The sequence below is a fragment of the Haliotis asinina genome, chromosome 7, assembly GCF_037392515.1.
Source record: "Haliotis asinina isolate JCU_RB_2024 chromosome 7, JCU_Hal_asi_v2, whole genome shotgun sequence".
NCBI lineage: Eukaryota > Metazoa > Mollusca > Gastropoda > Lepetellida > Haliotidae > Haliotis > Haliotis asinina.
Window position 1 is genome coordinate 38,707,712 of NC_090286.1, and position 20,519 is coordinate 38,728,230.

At 43.0% G+C, this 20,519-nt stretch overlaps 1 protein-coding gene across 1 annotated transcript in view; it reads right to left on the reverse strand.

Annotated features, from left to right (window-relative positions):
- LOC137291985 (mutS protein homolog 5-like) overlaps positions 1–20,519 on the reverse strand; it is a 61,464-nt gene that overhangs the window by 8,251 nt on the left and 32,694 nt on the right. The window contains exons 11-24 of the mRNA XM_067823537.1: positions 18,790–18,852; positions 18,269–18,340; positions 17,010–17,066; positions 16,351–16,423; positions 15,611–15,720; positions 14,797–14,877; positions 14,441–14,486; positions 12,951–12,992; positions 12,327–12,423; positions 11,175–11,264; positions 10,919–11,045; positions 10,168–10,317; positions 5,480–5,554; positions 4,870–5,013 (exon numbers count right to left, since the gene is read on the reverse strand). Of these exons, the coding sequence (XP_067679638.1) occupies positions 4,870–5,013; positions 5,480–5,554; positions 10,168–10,317; positions 10,919–11,045; positions 11,175–11,264; positions 12,327–12,423; positions 12,951–12,992; positions 14,441–14,486; positions 14,797–14,877; positions 15,611–15,720; positions 16,351–16,423; positions 17,010–17,066; positions 18,269–18,340; positions 18,790–18,852 (1,227 nt within the window). The remainder of the gene's footprint in view (positions 1–4,869; positions 5,014–5,479; positions 5,555–10,167; positions 10,318–10,918; positions 11,046–11,174; positions 11,265–12,326; positions 12,424–12,950; positions 12,993–14,440; positions 14,487–14,796; positions 14,878–15,610; positions 15,721–16,350; positions 16,424–17,009; positions 17,067–18,268; positions 18,341–18,789; positions 18,853–20,519) is intronic.

The following is a 20,519-nucleotide window of genomic DNA, read 5'->3' on the forward strand; positions in this document are numbered from 1 at the left end:
GGAAGCGCTGAACTAGAGGGTGCTGCCCCAACAATGCACCATCGACAGGAATGTGGAAGGCAGAGATTGCCGTGGAGTAACCTCTAACTGTAGAAGCGGCCAGACCGGCTTCCAGTTTAGATTGCAGAAACTCCAACACAGATACTAGATCTGCAGAAAAGGGATCGAGAATCCCCCTGTCGACACACCAGCGCGCATAACAGGCGCATCTATCCTCATATTGAATGTTCGTCGAATCCCTCCGCGAAGCCAGAATTGTGTCTGCAACTGGTGCAGGAATTCCTCTCGCATGGAGGCGACTCCGGACAGCAGCCAAGCCACCCACTGAATCCTGGGATTGGGGTGTGGCGCTCCGTTCTGGGATAGTAAGTCCGGTCGAAAGGGTAATAGTACAGGAGGCTGAGCCAGAAACCTGAGAATTACCGGAAACCAGCTTTGAGCCGACCAAAGCGGTGCTAGAAGCACAAGTAGCCGAACCGGTTGTGCGGTCAGCTGCGAGAGGACTCGTGAGATCAGAGGCACTGGTGGGAACGCCCAATGTACTCTGTCTGTCCAATCGAGCAGAAAGGCGTCGTTGGCTATCGCTCTCGGATCCGGTATCCTTGAGCAAAACACAGGAATCTGGTTCGTCGCCCCAGAGGCAAACAGATCTACCTGGAACGACCCGAACAAGTGGGAAATAATCCCGAATATCCCCCGATGCAGCATCCACTCGTGTGGGGCTAGTATACGTCTCGATAGCGCATCTGCGCGGACGTTGTCTATGCCCAGGAGATAAACGGGGAGTACCCGAATGTCGAACTGGTCGCACCAAATCAGAAACTGCCACGCCTCCTGAAGGAGGGACGGAGACACTGTGCCGCCTTGCTTCAGGATATACGTCATAGCGGTCTGGTTGTCCATCTCTAGGCGAACCACTTGACCCCGCACTGACTCCACGAAGCTCTCCAACACCCGGCAGACTGCTCTCAATTCCAACACATTGATGTGTAGGGTAACTTCATCCTCGGCCCAACGGCCCGAGACCGATAGTTCGCCCAGGACGCCCCCCCCAGCCTGTGAGGGAGGCATCCGTCTGAATCGAGAGGGAAGGTGTCGGTGTCTCTAAGGGGATTTCCGACCTCCGTCCACCACCGCAGGTGAGGAATCAACCAAGCGGGAGTCTCGAGAATAGTCTCGTAGCTCTCCGAATGAGACCACAACTGGGCTAACGCCTGTTGAATGGGTCGCATCCTCAACCTCGCACGCCAGACCACGCCCACTGTAGCCGCCATAGTGCCCAGCAAATGAAGCCAAGTTCTTGCTGTGGCTCTGGGGAACTCGAGAAACTGAAATACAGTTCTCTGAACTTTGACGATGCGGTCTGGGGCTAGGGAAACAATCCCCTGAGCTGTATTGAACCGTGCCCCCAAGAACACCATATCCTGCGTGGGGGTCAGGTCTGATTTCTTGAGATTGATGATCCAGCCGAGCTTCAACAGGATGTCCATCACTTGGTGTGTGGCATCGTGTGATAACAGGAGCCCGAGGGCCCTCAAAAGCCAATCGTCCAGGTACGGATGACAACATCTGCCCTGTGACCTGGCTAGCTGAGCCGGAACCAACATAAGTTTGGTGAACACCCTCGGCGCTGTGGAGATGCCAAAGGGTAGAACCCGAAACTGATCACACTTCCCGTCGAACGAAAACCGAAGGTATTTCTTGAACTCGGAGTGTATCGGAACATGGAGGTAAGCGTCCTTGAGATCGATTGACGTGAGCCAATCCCCTGTCTCTACGGAAGAGATCACTGACCGCAGTGTCTCCATCCTGAAGGACGGAACCTCTATGAACTTGTTCAGCCCCTTGAGATTCAAGATAGGTCTGAACCCTCCGTCCTTCTTGGTCACAAGGAAGTACGTGGAATAAAACCCGTCTTCTTGTTGACCTTCCGGAACCATCTCGATGGCAGCCTTGTCCAGTAACGACTGGACCTTGGCACGGAGGACCTCTGCTTTTTCCCGGGAGAACGGCACTGGCGTGTGCCGAATCCCTGAGAAGCGTGGAGGGTCTCGCTTCCACTGTGGCATATGGCCATCCCTGACTGTGGACAGGACCCAGGGATTTGAAGTGGCTGCCTGCCATTCCGAAAGGAATAGTGACAGCCTGCCGTCTACAGGGACTTCTGGCGCAAGGCAATGTACCCCCACATTCGGCAGTTCTCCGCCTGCTTGTGTGGGGGACACCAAAGGGTCTGGGCAAATGTTTAATGGGAAGCCGGGGCAGGCTTCCCTTTGCCCCGAAAAGGCTGCTGTTGCTGCGACTGCTGCAACGCAGGCCCCTTGCCTTTGCCTTTCGCCCTCTTGCTACGTTTGTGCTGCAGCGGAGCAGTCCACTTAGCACCTTCCTTCGCCGGCGCCGAAGGGTAAGCTGAAGCAAGAGTGGGAGGCCGTTGGCGAGACGAGGAGGGTTGCTCTAACAAGGGCTTAGAGTCCTTGAAAGTGCTAACAGCCTCCGCGGCCTCCCGCACAACCTGTAGTGCCCCAGGGAAGAGGGAAGATCCCAACCTGTAGGGCAGAGCCATGAGTGCCTGCTGGGTAGCGGGGGAGTACCTGGCAACGGATAGCCATAGCCGACGCAACCCCATGACGGCCCCATCATCTGGCTAGCACAGCACCTAATGCTGTCCCTCGCCAGATGAGAGTGCACGTCCGTAAGCTGCCGGCCCAACACTGCCGACGGAGAGTCGTCAGCAGTGCTCCCATGATCCAACAGCTGCCCCTGCAAAGCAGAAAGGTAAGCCGAATGGACCACTACTCTAGGCTGCTGGGCCGCACATCTATATTGCTCCTCAAAGGAACGATAGGCGGACCTTAGCGCTGGAGCGGCCGTGGAGAAGGGCGGCAGCCGCCGGCCCTGCCTGGCCAAGGCCAAGGAAGAGGAGGACCCCCCCAGGGTGACCGAGGCATACACACACTCATCCACCACCTCATCCAGTTGATACCGGCGACTAATCTCCGGGAGATCAAAGCGCGACCGGGTACCCAAAAGGAGCGGATTCACTACCTCCCCGACCAGTGATGGGAGCAGGCGCAACCTCGCCTCGGCGACCTTAGTAGGCGCGAACGCCTCCCCTGGGAGCCGAAACTCCAAGGGGTTGGGCTCCGACACAGGAATAGAGACCTGAGGTAAGACCTCGGCAATTTTCTCTCTAACCTGTTTGAGGGACGAACCGAACGAGTACATGACCTCCGACTCGCACTCCTCCCCAATCCCCTCCTCCTCGATATCCATCTCCTCACGCTCCTCAGACAGGGAACCTTCGCCGTAAAGCGAGCCTGTTGAGGGCGCTACCGAGACGGAACTCGAAGGAGCAGAGAGACTGAGAAGGGCCGAGTCGCTAGGTTCGCCCCTGCCAGAGCCCGAACTAGGTCACCTGGGAAACTGGGGCAAGCCCCCCACCAGAGGGTGACCCGAGAGCCCAGGAAATGGATAGGATGTCGATGCCCCCAGCGGCTGGGCAGCACTAGGCTGCCTGCCCACTGCCGACACCGGGCGTCGTTGCCCCACTTGCCCCACGGGACAAGCTGGGGCCGACTGCCCTAGGCACATCCGCCTGAACGCCCGAAGCGCAGGATGGCTGCCCAGAGGGAGGAGCGTTCTCCGAGCCTAAGCCCGGGCCGCGGCCTCCCTCAACTGAACCACCATGGCCGCTCAATGAAGATCGGGCGTCCAGTTCCTTTCGGAAACCAGACAGTGCCGAATCTATCATTGATTGCTGAAGACATCTGTTGCTGAAACAAGGCATTAATTGAATCAACAGAGATTAATGGTGCTTGCGAAGTAGGGGTAGGTGCTGAGGATACAGCGGCAGGAGAAGGGGAAGGGTCCCTAGACACCCTGGCCTTCTTAACCGACCCCTCCGAAGAGGAAGCTGCGCCTCTCTTTTTGTGGGAGCGCTTAGATGGAGGGTCCTGAGCCCAGATATCCCCCCTCCCCCCCCCGCCTTAAGTAGGTTGGAATAGAACAAGAAGTCCGCGTGTCTAGACTTTCTGGTCTGAGGGGTAAAACCCGCGCACACATCACAAGACTGATCGTCGTGATGACATTCCACTAGGCCCCTTAGACATACATCCTGCAGGTCTTTAGCCGGAATGGAGGATTTGCATGTTGAGCAGGATTTAAACTGCAAGGCAACAAATAACCTCCTAGTGTTGCGTAGTAAACAACAAATAAAACAAGACACGCATGGGCGCAAAGCTAAAACTAAAACTACCTACGTAGTTAAGGTAAAAGCTAAGTGCCACTACACCATAGTTTACGACATATTTTTTATAAAAATAGTTACAGCAAAAGTTACAACATTTTGACAAGTAAACTGTAAAAAATGATTCCCAATGCGCCCATGCGTCTAATAAAGAAACCATATATACAGTTTGAGCCTCTGTGGTACTCATCTTAGTACTTGTCTTTGTCTTTGGTAAGCAAGAATCTCTGTGAACGCTGAAGCACGTCTGCATAGGCGGGCGACAGAAAAGGAAGTGTTTTGCTGGAGGCTATAGTCTGAAGAGTTACCTGCTCTTGGCTGTCACGGGGCCAGGGGCCCTGTAGGGGTGGTTTTTTGTTTTGTATATATTTTATTGAAAAAATATAGTTACAACTGTCGTGAGAATTTAAAGAACATTTAAATGCTTATAAGTACCCCAAGGAGGATCTCTATGAAAAAGAAATGTAGGTTTGGTAATACTTCTTAGATATATGTCACACTTTTCATGAAACACATCTTTCTTCAATGAGGGTTAGTTCCTGATACAATCACTCACAACTAAGTTGATTGCCTTGGTTAACTCTTGTGTACTGAATACTACAGTTAAAAAAGTAGTAACTCACTAGGAACTGGAGCTGGTCTGACTGGGGCAGCATATTCTGGTGGACGAGACTGTGGAAGTGAGTGGACATCAGGACATGTGGACACTGGGCATTCTGTGCTAGCCAGTACTTCAGGCATGAACAAAACAGAGAGAGGCCATCTGTCTGGAAACGAGCAGTGTTTGTCTGTTGTTTAACAGTGGACTTGGCAATATCCAAGCTATATGACAGCAGTCTAGAAATAATCAAGTCTGTACCAGACAATCCAGCAATCAACAGCAAAAGCATCGATGTAAACAAATGGGACCTGATGACATGTATCAACCAAGTAAGAGAGCCGAACCACTGATCCTGTTAATCGCCTCTTATGGCAAGTATCGGTTACTGAAGATCAATTCTAACCATAATCTTCAGGGGTATGAAATCAGGCACGGCAGGGGTACTCCCTCTTGGTCAAAATGATACTATATGTTGCTCCTAGAAATACAGTAAGCAACGATGAATGTATATGGGTCTTATGTTAAAAGCCATGGAAGAGTAATTCATTTCTAACAATGTGTGACAATGGATAGTTTTAAGATATCAAATCAATATTATTCAATTATGACTGTTTTCTAACAATAAAACTTACTGTTTCTGTGCCCTTCCCAAATTCATCAACGATCACCAGTGACCTCTCATTTGCATTTCTCAATGACTCAGCCATCTGCAATAAAATGCAAAATTCGTGTAAATGAGACATAAAAATAGTCAGTGATGATGTTTTCAAAAAATGCACTAGAAGGTTAACTGTCACATTACAGTTTTATCCTACCAGGTACCCATTCAATGCTGGGTGAACTGAGGCACATTTCAACCAAGGTCACATACAATATGTGTAATGGTTGTGAAGCCTGTTTCTGGTATCTCCCACTATAATATTAGTAAAATCTAAGGATTTTTAATATTTGTATACTTATCCTGCACGACCTACTTCCTGCACTTATTGCTTGCAGCTTCGAAAAAAAAGTGGCTTGCCAGACAATTTGAAAAAAACATGGACTGTAATCACTTCCTGGCCTTGGTTGCTACTCGTGTGCGGATGCGTTGCCGGATGGTAACGTGAGCCACCTCAGGTTATTTCCACAAATCCCATAGATGACAAATAAAGACAGGGGTTAGCTGATAACACAGGAGGGCCCTTATCATAAGTCGACAAATACAAAAAATACTTAGATTTTACTAAATGTTTAACTAATCCTGCTCTATTTACTTCTTGCACTTAACCTGACAGGCTGGAAGATAGGTGTGTCATCTGAAGGGATCGCCTCACTAAACAATATAGCAGCCGAGTCTTAAATGAAAAAGAAAACCACAGCATTTTAAAGCATGAAAAGCTTCAGGAATGCAGTAAAAAGCATGGACTTGAATTCACAAGTGGTACTCCTTAACTGACATACCTTGTTGTTTAAAAAAACCCAACACATTTCACACATGGTGGTCCATGCGAAGGAAAATACACATGCTACGAGGGTCACTTTCTTCAGGGAATGGCGAGTTATTGTGCAAACACCCAAAGTCAGAAACTGAGTACATCATTAACATCTTTAACAATCATGTCACACAAATAATGATTGGCAAAATCTGTATCTGACCTCCAGCAACAACCTTCCATGACTGAAGACACTGTACACTTACTATGAAGTGTCATAGTCGAAGCAAGGGCTGGTGTGGATGGGAGGATGTAGGGGAATCCAGCCAAGCTGCCGTATATGCCTGCAAAATGGTAGTTCTTAACCATAAGGCAACTGTGTTTTTACTGACATCTGCTTTCGACTGGGACAGGGGAAGAAATAATCGTTTCTGCGTACCACAGACACTGCTGGCGCAATCAATGTAAAACTGTTTATGTGCCAACTTCATTGATAAGCGGACCACAGGCCAGCAGTTGTCTGGTCGTGCAAGTGAGCGCCCCAACCTTGCATGATGAAGTCCATAAGCAGGTGGTAATCCGGCGTTCACTCTTTCACACAAATTCATAAGACTTTCGATGGGTGAGTCCACCAAAGAAGGTAGGGATGTAAGTAATGCAGAAGATGGAACTGTCAATGCACATCTGCCTGACGAATGTATGGCTGAAGAGAACACTGGAGGTTGAAGTTTAAGTAGACTTCTGGTGGTTAAGTCTTGCGCTGACGTTAATAGTCCCAGAAGGGTCTGCCACTCGTGAAAAGACAATAGTTTGGAGAGCACCCGTGGGATCAGCGACTGAATCTTGTACCATCTGTCAATAGGGATCTGAACTAGGTTCTTGTCTGTCTGAAAAGGGCATCCGATAAGTGCTAGAGAGTGAGACGGATCAAGCTCTGACTTGTCCAGGATGATAAGCCAACCTAGTTGGTATAAAACGTAAGGTAAAATCACATTGTTGTATCAGGAGCAGACGGTTCAAAAATTTGCATAAGGCAATCATCCAGATACTGGTCGAAATTGATGCCCCTAAACTGAAGATACCAGGAAATAGGAGTTGTGATATGGACAATCATGGGGCAGTTGAAATTCCAAATGGGAGGTTGAAATATAAGCGCATATACTTCCTCTCGCTTCGGTGTATTGGAAATGGAGGTATGCATCCTGCAGGTTCAGGCTGATGAGAAAATCGTTGACACATACCATAGTTTTGAGGTATTTGTGGGACGTCATCTGGAAATACAGAGGGTGTTCAAAGAAATTCTCACTGAAACAGGACAGATTGTGAATCATTCTCACTTTCATGGACCCTTTCGTTAGCACTAAGAATATCAGAGAATAAAACCCTGGTGTTGTGACAGGATGATGGCTTGTTTCTGCAGTAGAAAGAGGTCATGTTGTGCTGTAGCAGAAACAATGTCAGAGGTGGATCGATGATGGGGAGCCAGAACCTCTGCCTCAATAAGTCGGCTACGTAGGGATCCCCCAGTATTGTCCAGTTTCCCCAGAAGATCCCCATTCTCCCACAATCCAGTGTGGGGTAAACTGGGAGGTGGGAGCGTCCAGTCGTGCCTGTCCCCGACTTCACTTGCCCTTACATCTGTTGCCTGGGTCTGGAGCATAGCGTCATTGATATCACCCTCTTTCCAACCTGGACTTGCCCCTACGTCCCTTGCCATGTGAAGGTGCTGCACTCCTGGCTCACCGAATGAAAGGTCATCGAGGTTGGTAGGTGCTGGATGCCATGGAGGGAGGGCGTTGCCCCTTCTGAAATGCCCTTAGAGGTGTCTCCCCTTTTGCAAATTCAAAGACCTCCCTATGCACATCATGAATGCCATTATCAAAAATCGTAGATGATGCCCATGGTTGGGGAAACAACTTCCTTTGAAACTCAGAGAGTCCCACATTGATAAGGAAAGAAAACCTTGTTGACAAATGACACAAGTGTTGGCAAGTGCAGCGCAGAGCTGTTCATGAAATTTGGTGATCACCTTGCCCTGCCACATCATCATTGTTGTCAAGTCCGTCAAATCCGTCAGATCTTGTGCAAGTGCATCAGTCACTCGCGTCCGAGTGCTTTAACATTATAATAGTTCAGGGCGAAAGTGTGTTTTATTACACTATATATGATGGTAGAGCGAACTGCATTTCTTTTCTAAAATGCTGTATTCAATAACTTCAATATCTTTTAACTGAAAAGGGTGAAGGAAACGGTAGGGGGGATCTCCGAGGTCGTGACTTATGTCTGCCCGACGAGGACATGGAAGCATCAGTAGACATGGGTGGAGATACAGGCGCTGACACAAGACTGGATAGGCATCATCGTAGAAGCTACCAGTGCTACAGACATAAGTGCTGTAAACGTCACAGGTGCAAACTGTGACAAAGCCGCCACAGACACTGGAGTGCTGGAGGTACAAATGGTCTCACTGAAGTCTGGCTGGATAAGCAAGTCAGATGAGTACTGAGCATTGAGACATCAAACTGTTGTTGGCCGTAAGTTGGCAGCATCACAGACACCTGAGGTACTTGAGACCCCGTATGTGTGGGATACACATACTGAGCCTACCCCGGGAACACTGAAAGGGGATGCGGCACAAGAGCCTGGGGTACCTGATACAGCGCATAGTGATGACCCATTGGATGCTGGGCCGATAACATCAGTAACAGTTTAGGAGGTGAGGGAGCACTGTGTGTTGGAGCACTAAGTGCTGAAGCGCTGAAGTGCCAAGTGCCAGACCGCCAGATGCCGTAATACAGATGCCGTGACATAAGAGACAATGATATTAACTGGACGCTGGTGACCGCTGTACACAGGGAAACAGTCGATGCAGCCACACTGGAAGCTGATGTAGCTGTTGTCAACACCGTCTTCGAGGAGACATCAACTTCTATTGTTGCTGTTGTATGAGGTGCTTCCTGGAAACCTGTAGATAAATGAAGAAACTCTTTGGTGAAGGTCCAGCACCGCTGGCACATTTATGGCCAAGGGAACATTGCATGGTGCGATTCAAACACCGAGAAAAAGTCTCAAATGAGTGAATAATAAAGCAACCATAATACAGACAAAATGAAATATAACATTTGTTATATTGTAAGAGATAAGTGTGAACCAAATATACAAGTACAAGTACAGCTTCATAATGGCGAAGTGATACAATGATGATGGGACTGTTGAATGAACGAACAACATCACAACAGTTCTACAGGCTCCAAAAAGTAAAAAGAGAGAAAATACCTACACATCTCATTGAAGAACAGTGGTATGAAAAGAAAGAAAGAAATATACATTAATCAGTTTATTAACTGCAACATAATCCTTATAGGATACTCGATTTGCCAGCATCCAAATGTCTTGCGAGGCATAATAATCTGAGGTGGCTGACGCTACCTTCCAGTGACGCATATGCAGCCGAGTAGCAGCCAACACCAGTAAGTGATTACAGTCTACATCTTTTCACATCATCTGGCAAGCAATGTTTTTCGAAGCCAAAAGCAATAGTGGCAGGAAGTAAGTAGCGCAGGATTAGTAAAACAATTGGCTAACAGCAGTGTTAAACCATACTCACTCCAGATGTATGTCTCCTACAAGCTGAAAGGAGATAACTCACACCCAAGTTAATGTGAAATGGTTACAGAGAATGAGTTGGATTTTATGTTGCCTTTGGGAAGGACACCAGAAATGGATTTCCCTCAATGTACCCATGTGGGAAGTCAAACCCAGGTCTTCGGCGTCATTACCAAACACTTTTATCACGAGGTTACCTCACCATTCCTGTAGGTGTTATACAGATAAATGTCACCCATGTTTCAGGTTATAATGATACATTTCAAACGCATGACATAACAACTACCTGCTTGAAAGTATACCTGGTTGATGTCCAGCATAAAGGTGGACAGGCCAAGGGATACACTCTCCAGTGACTTGACCCTGGTGAAGATCCGGTCCACCATTGCTATTACAGCATGCTCTGCAGGGACAAAGCTGCCAATCTGGGCCATGTACACTATCAGGGCAATCTGGAACCAATGATCATTCTCATAAAATCCCACTTGGCAACAAAATATTTAGTGACACATGTCAATAAGTAAGATGACTAACGACTACTTTTGTCTTGCCCCAGTGTAGCATGCATAGTCCACTTATCCATCATATCCTCGGTACACAAGATGGCCAGTGAATTTAACTGGAAATTCTGACTTGATTTTCAGCCAACATAAATCAGCCAACCTGTTGTGATGTGGTAACAAGGTTCTTTAAATAATGTATATTTAGAGTAATAATTAAGTGAGTTTAGTTTTGCACTGCTTGTTGCAATATTCCAGCAAATACCCAAAATGGGCTTCACACATTGTGCCTATGTGGGGAATTGAACATGGCTCCTTGGCAAAGTGAGCAAACATCTTGACCACTAGGCTACCCCACCACACCTTTAGACTTAAAAAAATGACTGTATGATGTTTATCATACATGCATACATGTAAATGCATAAGCCATCTATGAATGACAATTGCAAGACATTAATACATGAAATGGGCACTCAAAGACTCCTAATAACATGTATCACCCCAGTACAATCAAAAAGATAAAATTATTTCTGACTTCTAAGTGCTTATGTACCTGTTTCAGGTAGACACTTTTTCCACAAGCATTTGGCCCTGTGAGGAGCTTAATCTTCCCACTGTTCCCTCCACTGTGAAAATCATTGGGCACAAAGGGTGTGCAGCAGAGTTCTTGAAGTGGATGTCTGTAAGAAGCAACATGAACAAGAACTTGCAAATGCTGTTCTTATCATGGTCTGTTAGACTGAACTCCAAAGTAGATGAACCTGGAATGTTTGAAAGAGAATGGGACAGTATTTCCTCCCAGTACCAACCTTCCAGCTTTTATGTCGATGACTGGGTCTTTGACCAGCTCAGGTTTCACATAATCAAACTCTCTTGCGCAGGTTGCCAAGGCCATCAAGCTGGAAAAGATATATTGTATCTAAATGTCAGTTAATGGAGAGACTTTTTAGTGCAAAAACATGAACGATCAGGGGATGACATACCCCCTTTTTTCAATTTGCAAATGCAGTTTGACTACCTATTAACCATTTTTGGTTTGTTACCATTGGATACCTTCAGTTCAGTTAAGAAACCAAAATCAGATATCCAAAATTGTCAAAAGGCACCATTTCACCACCATAATAAAATATATAGCAAATTTCAAATACAAATATTCAACATAATCAGAACAGAAAATGGATGGCAGAGAGACTGACATATTGCTTAGTAATTAATGTCCACCCAATTTGCTTGGGGAAAAAGAACTGGTAGAGTACCATACTGTGCATCCACCATGCCCCTTTTTTACAAATGCCCTTAGGTTGCAAATTACAATGTCAGACACTTTCCCCCTGCATTCAACATGACAATTATTTGCACTGTTCATCAGCATGCTATATGATGTCATACACTTTTCACCCATATGCCACATGCCAACGTCTTACAATGTTAACCAGTATACCTCTTGACACTGTAAACCAGCGTGCTCCATGACATTGTCGTACACTGTAAACCAGCATGACAATGTCATACACTACTAACTTGCATGCCCCATGATAATGTCGTACACTGTAAACCAGCATGCTCCATGACAATGTCATACACTACTAACTTGCATGCCCCATGATAATGTTGTACACTGTAAACCAGCATGCTCCATGACATTTCTAGTGTACCCTGCTGTGATATTGCTAAAGGTGGCATAAGACCAAACTTGCTAACTCACTAACTGTGTTGATCCATGTGGATCTGGTTAGAATTTATCTTCAGTAACCCATGCTTGTCATAAGAGTTGAGATCGGTTGGTCAGACTCGCTGACTTAAATGACACTTGTCATCATATTCCAATTGTGTAGATCAATGCTCATGCTCTTGATCACTGGATTATATGGTCCAGACGCTATTATTTTTACATATTGCTGTAGCTGGGAATATTGCTGAGTGTGGCATAAAACTAAACTCGATCACTCTAATTGTCTTACCAGTCAAGCTCAGCAGCATGCTCCATGACAAGGTACAGCACATCTGTGTGTTCCAGGATCTTGTTCTGTAGGCGATGAAGGATGCTGGTCTCATGGTCTGTAATATACTGGGTTAGATGAATGTAACATGACTGTCTGTACAGCATAATGTGACATTGTTACATGATTTCACGATATGGAAGAACTGGGCTTGATCTAGTACTGTTACTTGCACTGGTGCTACCAAATATTACCAAGTCCAACTTACTTATTAGTGTAACTTGCTCCACATGCCAGTCAGTATTTGAGAGAGTATGCTTTTCAACAAAACATCTAAGTAACTGCATCTGCGTCTTACAATAAAAGTAGTGCAAATGGAATTTGGCTGGTGTAACCAGCTTTTTATCTTAATAAAAACCAAAAACTGTCAGCAATATTAAACATTTTTAATTGAGAATCTATAGTACGTATAACTCATACTATGTAGGAAGCCTAATACTGCTATATTTTCCCAAGGGAGAAATGAATGTCATTTCATTGGATTTGTTTCAAACCTCATTATTCATGAAAAAGTCATAGAAGTATGAAAACTGTCTCAAAATATTTTTGCATCATCTACACAATTCAACATCAACTCTTAGATACCTGTTATGTCACACATTGTGTCACCAAGCAAGCGATCCAACTCTGTAAAATATCAAACAAGTTGAATCTTTCAGTTAAAAACATTTTGCATTAAATATTCTAGAATACTGATCACCTTTCTATGTAAATAATTCCAACAATTGTGTGTCTAAAACTGAAATTATCAACTCAACATACTCACATTATTTTGTTTTTCTATCAGTTAGAACTTGAGACATCTATCATCTTTCTGTTGTGTATTAGGATTCTATAGGCAATTTGTTTCCTAGGGTAAATGTCTTCTTTCGTGGTCATTATGGTTGGACAATTCTCTTTATCATGCCCAGTTTAATAATGATAAACAAATTGATAGCAAAGAAATGTTTTCAGAAGCCATACATACTACCAAAAAAAGAAACACAAAACAACATTTTGGTTCAATTGTTTAGGAACATTTTAATAAATAATTTTGCAAAGGAGGAAATGAGCAGCATGAAGAACACAGAAGTTTGACAATAGGGTTGGAATGTCACATGCAAGGGTCAAGGTCACCATGGTCAGTATTGTGTATGCCCACCACTGGTATCTAGAACAGCCTGGCATCTCCTACCCATGGACCCAAATGGTCTGAATGACATCTTGGGGAATGTTGATCCACTCCTCCTGAAGTGCTTGAGCCAACTGTTCTAGTGTCTGCGGCTGTTGTTGATGCTAACGTAAATGTTAGTCCTATTCATCCCATAGGTGCTCTATAAGATTCATAACTGGCGATTTTCATGGCCAAGGCAGAACCAGGATGTTGTTTGCCTGAAGGTAAGCTATTGTGTGTCAAACATGTGGCTGGGCATTGTCATGGTGGAAAATGACATTGGCGTTCAGGGTGATGGGTAGGACATGAGGTCTCTGGATCTTGTCTGTGTACCATGAGATTACCCTGCACACAGACAAGACCTGTTTATCCAGTGTGTGAGATTCCTGCCCATACCATAACACGTCCAACCGAATCTGTCAACTTCTTGAATGCTTGGTGCAAATGTTGTTACCTGATGTTCTTGATGTCCCTGAACTCGAAGTCTTCCATCTGAACGATAAAGTAGGAAACAGGATTAATCACTAAACCAGACTCTTCTCCAATGCAGTTGCGACCATACTCTGTGGCTAACTGGATCGATACCAATGAAGATCTGGGTTAGAATTGATCTTCAGTAGCCCTTTGCGGTAAGAGGCAACTAACAGGATCAGTGGGGTCAGACTCCCTGACCTGTCTGACATGTCTTTGTATCCCTGTTGCGTAGATCAATCCTCATGATGTTGATCACTGGATTGTCTGGTGCAGACTCACTTATTTACAGATCCCACCGCATTGCTGGAATACTGCTGCATTAAACAAACAAGCAAACAAACAAACAAACAATTAAACAACCAATTCAACTGGAATGAGAACACATAAGCAACAACACCAACTGACTGATTCAAACTAGCAATTCAAATCAACAATTAGATCACTTTACCCCTTGTACTTGCACTGCGGTAGTGCAGTATTTCATTTGAAAGAAACTGTGGTGAAACAGAGAAGGGTTTACAGTGCCAAACAAAAAGAGAGATGGGTAAACTTCATTTTCCTATTAAGTTAACTTTGAAACAATTAAGAGCATGTATTCATGTTCCTACTACCCACTATGTGATCAGTTCTATCACTGGTTGTATCCAATTAGCCATTCCTAAAATACACTTGATGACACACAGTTTTGTATTAGGGATGTTGCATAACAGTATATCTACTTCTGTTATCTATCATTTATATTCATCTCAACAATCAGCTGTCTCATTTTCTCATCAAAATATGCCTTTACTACAGCCTACTTACAATGAATTCTAGTCCCTCAATCTCATAATCCTCAGGTCTTTTCATCTTCTCAGTCTGAGGGATTGCCAGCAGATACCCAATCTGAAAAAATGTTTTCATAGACATGTAGACACATGATAGATAAACATTCTGAACAGCTTGGAAAGTTTCAGCTTTACACCAATGAATGTCTCTCTATGAAATGGAAGGCAGTTGTTGAGTCCCAAGACACAAATGAGAATAACACATTAAATATTTCACTCCCATTCTACATCATCAATTGTGTATCATATCTTCATTTTATCACAATAAATACCAGGATCCATTTCTCATCTTGGTTTCATCACCATTTCTACCTGTCTCTAACTTTTCACATAATACTGCTTGTGTGAGGCCCATTTTCTGGTGTCCCCCGCCGTGATATTGCTAGAATATTGCTAAAAGCGGCGTAAAACCAAACTCACTCACTCACTCATAATACTGCTTGCTCATGAGAATAACTCGATTGAACACCTGGTAAAACCAAAGCTGTTGTAGATAATGAAACCTGTATGTTTTCCAAGATAAAATGGAGGCACAAGAACAAACCGGATAACCCTTGATGCTACACTACAATTTTAAAACAGCAACTACACTTTACCTTAACATGCACAGTTATATACACATTAAACTTTCTTGCCAAACCATCATCATCATCCATACCTAGTATTTCTGGTGCACACTCATACTATAACATGCCATCGATTGGAAAAAATATTTGTTACTTAAAAGGTACATAGCCCGAGGCAGCACCATGGATTTTGCCTTGCATATATCTACACACGGATGTTGTTACCTGTGGCAGGTAAATGATATTACATTCCACTATGTCTGGACTTAGTCTGTTCAGTTCCTCTCTAGCTACTTTAGTCATGAAGTCTGGCAGTCCATTGTAGGTCCTCTTCTCTGTAGTAACATGATCACAGATGATAGCATAGCACAACACATCATACACATAAACTACACTACCTATGGATGGCAAAAGGTGAAAATGATTTCAGCTGGAAACCTGCTGGGGCTCTGGGGGCTGCAGGGCAACAACAGGGTCCAGGATTGATTGATTTCCATTTATATCCACAGATTTCCATGTATTCAAAGAAAATTGCCATCCTTGACTATCTGAATATTAAAGATGATGGAATCAGAACACTTTTTTGATGGAATCAGAACTTTGTGATTCACCAAAGAATATCTGGCATGAACTGTTGGAACACTGAAATATCACACATAATGCTTCAAGTGTATTTCTTCCAATTACTCTATTTAGAATCTAAGTCATGTTTAATTCCTATACAAGCAGGCTACAATATTCTGCAAAGTTCTTGGACGCTATCAGTATCATTACTATTTTATTGTCATTATGTTGTATCTAAGTCATTAGGAAACTTTTGAAACCTGATATTAAGCACTCCTGTATATGTCCGGTACCTACAATAATCAGTATTGGACAAAAAGACAAGTAAAGAACTAAATTTGTTCCTACTTGTTAAACCTGTTGAAAATTTCATGACAACTTTCAAAGAGGAAAATACTCACTTTCATCCAGTTCTGGGTCAACATTTGTCTTGACCACAAAATGATTTTGCAAAGCAGATTGTTCAAAGTCCACCTAACAGTAATACAGAAACACATATCACAATGATTATGGGAAACAGACTTTGGTCTTACGCTATTATACCTGTTCTACATCACACCTAACTACCTAGAATAACTTCACAATGGTGAAACCCATGTGCATAGTTATGGATTTCAGTGAGGGTAAATGTAACGGTTTCACCCCATCATCAAGCAACGTAACACTGACAGTGAGGTGTTTCAGTGACATGACAGAGATAAAACATATCATCTAATTGACTGACTTATCCCACCAACGACTGTCAATTTCACTTTTAATGAGTCTTAAAATTTGTAATGTTATTATCCAAATTTAAGCTGACGCCTAACTTGACCCTAAAAATCAGTATCAAACTGGTATACATGCATTTAGTACATAAGTCCACCCCCAACAATGGGGTCTTAATTGCAGCCAGCTCAGACCAGAAGACAACTTGTAGTATACTGATAGTGCATTATTCACAGACATCACAACCATATTGCACCTACTCTACCTGCTTATCTACTGTATTGGTAGTACTAGGTATACGACTAATATAAACTCAGTATCATCATGACAGTAGCAGATTCATGATACTCACAATCCTGCTGATGAGTGTTGCAATCTTGTGGAGAGCTTCACTGAAACATGTGCTTATCTGAAACAACAAATCATTACTATTTGCAAACTGATTTTCTTACATTGCACTAAATGTTGATTCATAATATTTTTATCCACTGCTCCCTTTCTCTGACTTTGTTAATGAAATGTAATACTGTTCTGGGTTTTTCACTGACATATACTATAACTGCAATCAGGGCTTAGTCCAAGCATATTATCAATAAGCTTGTGAACAATTACTTGTATGAAGTCCTATCCAATCTTCATGCATGACAAGCTTATCTAACAGTACGAAGTTTGTTTTGGGTTTGTTTATTCCATTTCAGTGGTCAGATACATTACATATTCATATAGATAAATAGAATATCATGAAGTTTCTGTAGAGGATACATATGATTAAAGAAATAACGTTACTTAAAGCGAATACACTGGGAAAAGATTGGAAACATCAATTGATGTTATATTGTACGACCACTTCATTGCTCACATAAAACAACACAAAAATGTTTCTGTTGCCTTACAAAACTTATTGTTTTTCCTGGCTATATACATTTTGGTTGTAAATCTGTCTTTTAGTAGTCTATGAAATCTCTCAAAAGAGGGTGGATGTTGTTTAATATTTGAGATATAAATGAATCTTTTGGTTAGAAGTATAATATGATTTAGTTTTTTTATTGTTTGAATATATTCTAAACATGATAGTGAATTTGTCAAAGAGACATTACACTGGAGGGGGTATTTAGAAATTGCTCTACATTTTGCCAAAAGTTTTTAACTAAATCATAGTACAACAATACAAGTGATATGTCTTCTGAGATATTTTTACAGACATTACATGTATCGGTATCCACTAATTTCATCTTCAATAGTTCTTTCTTTGTATAAATTATTCTGTAAATAAATGTGTACTGGAAATGTACAAAGTTGGTCTCAACAATACATTCTGAATTGAGCATATGAATTTCCAAAACAAAGATTACAGCTTATGTAAATGAACCAAGATGCTCTCAATGAAACACATAGATTTGAACATAAGAATTTTCAAAACTAAGAACACCTGCACTAATTACATATGCATTCCAGTTTAACACAAAGTTAACGGATTATTCCAAGCTGGTCACTAATACTCTCCACTCTTGTCTTGCGATAGCCAACATGTTTCCGTCAATAAAATAATAAAACAATTAATTGAACAAATATAATCCAGAGAGATGATCTTTCAAAACTGTCAATACTCACCTTCTTGAACACTTCAACATGTTGGGGTTGTGCCCGGCATACATCCCTAATGTAGATAGCATGGTAGGTTGTCTGCAAAATGAGCGAGTGTGATTTTATGCCCTTCGATCAATACTGATGCAATATCATGGCTGGGTACACCCGAAATAGGCTTCACGCATTGTGCCCATTTGGGGAATCAAACCTGTGTCTTCAGCATGGCAAAGTGGATGCTTTAACTATCAGACTCCCCCATCGCCCCATCTGCAACAGCCTGATCATGAGACTATCTCCCATTATATCTTCATACACCATGTCAAAACAGTAAAACACAAACCATGATTAAAAAACAAACAGATACCAGTCAAGAAATTCATTATGAACATGGGGTTTTTTTTCCACAGAAAATGAAATGTTTTACAAATTTTGGATATCAAAATGGTTTCAAAAGCATACAAAAGTAACTTTTAATCTAAACAGCTCAGAAAGACTGTCAATCCTGGTATTCTTGCACTTATCAGTTAATAAGTTATCTAGTTTACCTTATACAAAGCTTGCCAGTCCCCAACAGAAGCCTGGGCCTGTAGCATACGGGTTATGATTCTCTGAAAATATGAAAATAATCTCTTAAAAGTATTGTTTCTACAAACACACAGAAAGCAACCGCAGTATACAGGACAGCCCAGCCAATATAAGTTACCATGTGTTCATGAGCTTGATATGGAGATTTATCATGTGTCCAAGTGAAATAACAAACGAGAACTTGGGACACATAATAAATTTCCACATCAAACTCGTGAACACATTCCAACAAATTTATCTTGACAAGCACCCTCATTAAAGCTTAAAATAATTGGACTGAAAGAAAGAGACAATCAAAATGGCTGCCGATTGTTTTGACAGAACTTTCTCATTTGTAAACAATTTTCTAATTCACAGAATTGCATTCAGCAGGAAAAGGAGCCCGACAAATTAAACACAATGGGAGCTGTAAATTTCTTCTATTCGTTTGAACAATCAGGTCACCTCATGCATACATTCCACCTCATGCATACATTCCACTTTAGGACTCTACTGCAGTACAGTCAAACCTTTAAAATCCATGCTGTCATTCATTGTCAAACGTCATATCTTTCAAGAACTCTTCAACTACATAGAACAACATAAGCCATTGCAACTCTATTTACACGAAACTTTTATCAACTTGGATATCAAGGTTAAGTCAGCATAACTTATACTGGAATACCCGTAGACTAGTCTATCGTACAGACCGTCAAGTAAATATATCCAAGAAAGCCCCTGCAAGTCTAGAAAATGTGGCAAGTCTAGATTCCCTTAGCTTCAAAATGAGAAAGTCTCAAGGCTCCATTTCATCATATTATTATTTTTTAACTATAAACTTTTTCATTAAAATAAGTTCATTTCAGAGACTAGTTGTTAGTCTACCCATAGACAACACTCGCATCAAACTCAGCAAGAGGTTACGGAAGACATGTCCATATTCTAAACTGGTAAACACATGGACACTTGTTATAGTGAATGTAGAGACTTTTTATAATACACTGGTAAAGACGTGGCATTTGTGGCATTGAAGTGACAGCATTTCAGTCAAGGAATTCAATGCATCAGTCATAACCACCACAATGAGGTGTCATGGCAGACTGCAGGAGAAGAAAGCAAGATCTTTAGGGATGCTGGCATCCACACAGGGTGAGTAGAAGATGGAGGAAGAGAAGGTAAAATTGTGCTAGTTTATTCTGGATGGCTTTTCCCATACACTCTTTCTCAAAATTGCCAGTTCGCTGACGAACAGAGAGACAATAGACTCTTGTGGTCAGTGATGGCCATAATTTGAGCTGCACCAAGGTAACACCTCCACAATAGTGTGGCACCAGTGGCACGTATATTGTGATTTTTGCACACTGTGGATAGACTGCAACTCTTGCTTAGTTACGGCATGGGTTTCTGATTAGTATTGACTCCAACAGGTATGGTGCAATACTAAATTGTGTTGTCATATAGTGTTTGTTTGAAAACAAGGAAGATAACTCTTGGCATCAGGTCGTTACTAGGGATGCATGTGGACCAACATAGAAAAATATACCTACGGCATGTAACCACTTTTGACATATGGGTAGCCAATATTGCTATACAAATTGACATAATTTGAGTTACTGGCTGTGTTGTGGAGCCATGTGTTTACACTACACCTCTTTATCACTTATATTCAATCAAACAGGTACTACATCACACTATATTTGTTCATTGTTGA